Below are 6,382 nucleotides of genomic sequence, written 5' to 3'. Positions count from 1 at the left end.
AGTTTTGGAAGCAGCAAAGACATGTGTACCAAAAAAAACCAAGAAACCTTTTGTCATTAAAATGCCGGATTATATTTTAGTTTACATTCGTATAAGAAATTCTTTTAAAAGACAATGTCAACGTTTTCGCTTAAAAGAGTACTAAAATGAAGTAAAATTTTATAACAAAAAGGTTGCGGAGGAAATAAGTAAATTTAGAAATAAAAATTCGAATGAGAAGCTTAGTAAGTTGAAAAAGAATGCTAAACCTTTCTGGAACATAGCAAAAATTATCAAAATAAAAACAGACAAATACCTAACCTTCAAAATAATGATGAAGTTGTTCATCAGAACTCAGATAAAGCCAATGTCTTTGCAACAACCTTTCTGAAAAAACATAGTGTATTTCAACACCTTAGTGATGATCCAACTAAAATGCTATTAAGTGAAACAGCAAATACAGTTCACTCACAAAACACTGAAACTCCTAGGATCAGTTTATATCCAGGGAGGATGTCAAATACATCGTTTCAAACTTAAAAGTAAACAAATCTGATGGACTATATATCTTAAAAAACTACGCGTTTCTACAAACGAAATATTTCCCATTGAATTGGAAATATGCAAAGGTAATACCGATTCCTAAACCTGGAAACCCTTAAAAACTACCAACAAGTTTGCTTAGTTGTATAAGCAAAGTTTCCGAAAAAATTTGAAATGTAAAATATTACGCATCGTTGATGAGCTTCAGATATTTCCAAGTTTCCACATCACAGTACTACTCAACAGGTATTTAGAATCTGTGAACATATTAAGAAAAATCGATCCTTTGGCAAATCGACTGGGCTTATTCTACTTGATGATGAAAAGGTATTTGACTTAGTTTGGCACTATGGAGTTGTGCACAAGATGGCATTTTTCTGTTTTCCTTCATATTTTGTAAAAATTATCCAAAGTTTTTAGTGTTTGGGTCAAATGTTGGTTGCCATGGGAATTCAGAATTCACATTGTTTGGGTTACTTGCAAACAACAAGCTCAGTTTATTTTTCTAAAAATGTCTTCATTAAGAAACAAAACTGACGATTCATCAGAATTTGGACTGATAAAAGATAAAGAAATAAAATTCGATATCCCAAATTTGTAACTAGAGCTTGAAATTAGTAATAATTTATTATTTTCCATTACAACTACTTTTCCCCAACAGACAAAATCGATTAGTGAATGGTGAAGTTGTTCTCGCAACCATTCCCCATATTGAAGATTCTAAAGGAAATCCTGGTGATTCGGGAACATTGTTGACAACTAATTTAAGGATAATATGGTACTCGCTTGTTCACAAAAAATTTAATCTTTGTAAGTAGAATTTATTGAATTTTAATAATAATAAAATAATTGACTTAATGATCTATTTTGTCAATAAAAAAGCTGTTGGATATGGAAGAATTATAACCCTCAACACAAGAACTGTATTCTCAAAGGTTCGAGGGACAGCTCAAGCGTTGTATATTCTTGCGGCTGGAGAAAACTCTCGGTTTGAGTTTTTGTTTACTGATGTCTCAGGAGTAACAAAGTCTAATTCGTTTTTCTCTTGCGTCTATGACATTCAACAGTAAGTAAAGGGCAGATTTTGTTTGCAATAAAAGCTCTGGTCTTAAATTGTATGAAGCAAATACTTCATAAGGCACCAGTTATAGCTATCATTAGTTTTCAGCATTGGAATTTTCTTGACAGCTCGTTTATAGCTGTCATTAAAAGTTACTGTCATAGAAATAAATTTCCTGATTGAAATCCACCGAAAAACTTTTACTGACAGAAATCTGTCATTGGAACACAAATCAGTGGAACGGTTCGTTTTACTTTTGAACGTAAAAATACATTTTTGAAAAAAAGGAAACACCTTTAAACATTTATTCAAACATTTTCCGGGTCGATTTCAATGATAGCTATAACTGGCCTCTAAGTGACTTGAGATTAACGAATTCTGAAAGTGGATTTTTGATATTTCATTTAAATAAGTTTGTAGTTGATTAATTGAGTTTTGTTGGTTTGGAACAAGTGCAACCTTACCTTAAGTTATAAATCCTTTCTCTTCCAGTATTTATCAGAAAACATTTTTGTACAGAGAACTTAAACTTCGTAGTGCTATTCTCCGTTCCGGTCAATTGATTTTACTTCCCGAGGAGCAGATTTATAGTTCGATAGATGGTGTATGGAATTTGTCCAATGATACAGGAAATTTAGGATCGTTCATCGTCACCAACATACGAATGGTTTGGTTTGCTAATGTCAATGAAAGCTTCAACATAAGTGTGCCTTATATTCAAATAGCGAGTGTTTGTTCTTTTTTCATAAACATACAATTATTTATGTACATATTCATTATAAATGTATTTCATTTTTTGACAGATAAAAATAAGAGATTCAAAATATGGTGACGCTCTGGTTGTGCAAACGTCAGAAATAAGTGGTGGTGGATATGTGCTTGGTTTTCGTGTGGATCCCATTGAAAGACTTAATGAAATTTATAAAGAATTGTGTTCCTTATTTACTGTCTATAGTGCAAAACCTAATTTCGGAGTTCACTATGACTATCAGGGCTATGATAATTCGTCTAAAAATCAAATAAATGAAAATGAATTTAAATTTGATGAATTCCAAGAGATCAATGAAGACCAGGAAAAGGAAATCAATTCGAAATTGACAGCATATTTGGCAGAGGGCTATACAACTGATGTCACTCCAAGACCACCAACTTACTGTAAGGAATTAGGGTTTGCAATGGAAGAAATGAGGAGTGGATATAAGTTAAGTGATTTATGGGAAGTTGCTCCAACTACTACTACAATTACACAACAAACTGAAGAAATTAGTAATTAGTTTAAATTATTTTGTATATTTTTAATGTTATTTAGATGTTTATTAGAAAAAAATAAGAATTTGGGAAAACAAGATTTTATGTTTTGTCGAAGACTAAATTAATGTTAATATTTCAAACCTTTTATTTTAAATTTTGAAAGCCAAACTGTTGTTTTTAACTTCCCATAGAAAGTTATTGTAATGGGTCCGATTTTTTAAATGTTGATATTTCTCGACGTTTCAAGGCCTCTAGAGTCGAAATAAAAGATTTTTATAAAGGTGTCTGTGCGTGCGTGTGTACGTCCGATCGTACGTTCGTACGTCCGTTCGTACGTCCGTACGTCCGCGACGTCCATATCTCAAGAACTAGAAGAGATATCGACTTAAAATAAATTTTGTTATACCGATAATAAGGCATAAAGATGCAGAAAGGGCTCTCAAGAGAATTGCGTGGGTGGTTTTTTTACAATAGGAGTTTAAAAAAAGAGGTGACCATTTCAGTTAATCCTAAATATCTCATGAACTAATGACGCTAGAGACTTGAATTGAATTTTATATTATATATTGTAACGTGATACCAAACAAGCATATTTTTTGAAAAAAATCCAACTAACTTTTTTTATAAATCGAAAAAACTGAAAAATCTGTCACCTCGAAAATTTTACGAATACAAAATTTGTCACCTCGAAATTTTTACGAATACACAATGATTTTATCTCCAAAAAAATGTGTGCGACGAAAAATAACGTTTCTAACATCTGGTAAGATTTTGAGAAAAAACAAATTGAAAGTTTGTTTTTATAAAAAATAAAAACTTAAAAGCAAATTTAACAAAAGTTTGGTAAAAATTGATTTTCGACACAAATATCTTTTCAAAAATTTGAGATAATGCCTTCCAACTTATTTTAATTTATAAGACATTTTGTTTTCAATTCAATTTCAATTGACAGTTTTTTTTACAGAAAATAAAAACCTAAACAAAAAATTACTCAAAGTTGGTAAAAATCGATTTTTAACTTCAAAACATTGAGATATTGGCTTTAAACTATTTTTATCTTTTAAAAAATATTGCTGTCAACATTCAGTGAAATTTTTGAGAAAAATGTAATTGTCATTTCTTACAAAAAATAAAACCTAAAAAGAAAACAATATTAAAACTTGGTAAAAATTTACTCTCGACTAAAATAGCTTTTCAAAAATTAAAAATATTGTCTTCGAACTTTTTTATTTCACAGAAAATATTGCTTTCGACATTCAGAAAGCTTTTTATAAAAATCCAAAAGTCCTTTTGTTTATAAAAAAATAAATGCCTGACTCTAATCTAAACACAATGAACTTCCTGAACTGAATTCCAATCTTACATTGCTTGAATTAGTAGCTGCTTTAAAAAAAAATGAAAAATAACAAAGCACCTGGATGGGATCCCAGTAAAGTTTTATAAACATGCTACTCCTGAGTTTTTGGAATATCTGTTAGAACTTTTCAATAGAATATTCATTGAAGAGATAGTGCCTGAAAATTTGCGTCTGTCTCGAATTACAGCCATTTTTAAAAAAGGTAACAGTGATTTGCCAGAGAACTATAGAGGAATTTCTGTGCTTAACTCACTAATAAAAGTGTTTACACAAATACTCTATACTAGACTTACGACCTGGGTAGAAGATAATAACATGATTAGTTGCTTTCAAGCTGGTTTTCGAGCCAACCTTTCAGCTATTGATCAAATTTTTGTACTCAGCACCACTGCTAGGCGTTTTATAGATTAAAAAAAGAACTTTTGACACTATTAATAGGAGGTCCTTACTCTATAAGCTCTCAGCAATTGGCCTATCTACTAAATTTATCAGAATCTACGAAAAAATTCTCGAAAACATGATGGCATCTGTTCAGAATGGTGGAAAAGTATATAGATAATTTAGTTGTGAAACAGGTGTCCCTCAAGGATGTGTTCTAAGCCCTATCATGTTTGCACTGTATATGAACGATGTCGAAAACTGTATACCTGGGGGAGTTCAGTTCGGGGATATTACACTTTAAGTCTTGTTTTATGCTGACGATCTAGTGATTTTATCAGACAGTCCGCTTACTCTATAGTTCCAGATGAACAAGCTAAAACAGTTTTGTGATCTATGGGATCTTAGAATAAATACCACCAAATCCAAAAAAATGGTTTTCAAATCTCGAAATAGATCAATTGGCTAGGGCGGAATTGGACTTTAGATGGTGAGATAATTGAGGTCGTAAATGGACTTTAGATGGTGAGATAATTGAGGTCGTAAATGAATTTAAGTATCTTGGGTATACAATGACATATAATCTTAACATTCAAACCTTTATAAAAGAAAAACAACAACAACCGCTGCAAAAACTGCAATAAATACAATGTGGTCCCAGTTCTTCGCAAATAAACTCGTAGATCCAATCTCAAAATTCAAAGTCTTCAATGCCACTGTGAATACTTGTATTTGCTATGATAATGAAGTATATGGTTTCGAACAGTTGGAGGAAATGGAAAATATACAGAGGTAATTTTTCAAGCGAATTTTTAGGTTACCTATCAACACTCCTAATTATGCTATCCACCTAGAGTCAGGCTTAACTCTCAAATTTTCTTGAAAAACTTAAAGGCTAACGCCGATTTTATGATCATAGTTATGAAGCGATCTGACCAAAACTTGCAAAAAAGACTCCTTAAAATTTGTTTTAGTTGTAGATATATTCCGGTCAAAAACTGGTATGATCTTGCTGTAGCACATAACCTTTCAATATCATTACCAGTGGACAATGTGGAAGCAATAACAAATGCACTATATTAATGTATCTCTGTTATAGATGACTCGATGTATAGGCTTTGTGTTGCGAGAGGGACTGCATCAACATCCAGGAATATATACAGACAACTTAATCTGAAACTTGGTGAAAGAAAGAAAAAAAAAAGAGAAGAGTTTACAGTTTCTGAAATGAGCTTGATCTTCAAGATAAGAACGGAAATGTTGGATTTGAATTATAGACCACATAGAACAGACTTAAACCCTGTGTGCTCCCTTCGCAACCTTGGCCAAAACGAAGATGTTTTGCATTTTTTAGCACTTTGTCCAATATTACAGAAAATTCGAAGGCTCTACTTTTATTCTAGTTTTCTTTCCCAAGTGGAATGTGTCGGTGTACTAAACGGAGATCGTGGCTGGAAGCCTCTTATACGCTATGTCTCACATGCACGAAAATATCGAAACTAGTGTTTGAGTTTGTTTTGAGTTGTAACAAGATGTTAAAGTGATTGTATCTTCTCCTTTTTTTCGTTTTTAACCAAAGCCCTTAAAATAGAAAAATTAACAATAAAATCTACAAAAAATAGCAAGAAAATTTGATAAAAATAGATAGTCGGTTTTTGATATCTCTCAAATTAATTTCATTCATCCAATTTGTAAAAATTTAAGAATGTTTTCGACTTAAAATCTATTTAACAAAACTAGATTTTTAAACTAACCTATTTCTTTATATGTAAAATATTGTTGGTTATTTTCAAATTATTAAGAATAATTCAACT

At 31.4% G+C, this 6,382-nt stretch overlaps 1 protein-coding gene across 1 annotated transcript; it reads left to right on the top strand.

The window, feature by feature from the left end:
- The first annotated feature begins 957 nt into the window (after positions 1–957).
- LOC129939787 (Bardet-Biedl syndrome 5 protein homolog) lies at positions 958–2,943 on the top strand. The gene is made up of 5 exons (XM_056047929.1): positions 958–1,119; positions 1,184–1,332; positions 1,405–1,588; positions 2,075–2,312; positions 2,386–2,943. Exons 1-5 carry the CDS (start codon positions 1,034–1,036, stop codon positions 2,854–2,856), a joined length of 1,128 nt encoding a protein of 375 aa, XP_055903904.1. The 5' UTR covers positions 958–1,033; the 3' UTR covers positions 2,857–2,943.
- Positions 2,944–6,382: the final 3,439 nt, after the last annotated feature.

The sequence above is a fragment of the Eupeodes corollae genome, chromosome 1, assembly GCF_945859685.1.
Source record: "Eupeodes corollae chromosome 1, idEupCoro1.1, whole genome shotgun sequence".
Lineage (NCBI taxonomy): Eukaryota > Metazoa > Arthropoda > Insecta > Diptera > Syrphidae > Eupeodes > Eupeodes corollae.
Note: the sequence above shows the minus strand (reverse complement) of the source record. Positions and strands in the feature narration are given on the sequence as shown.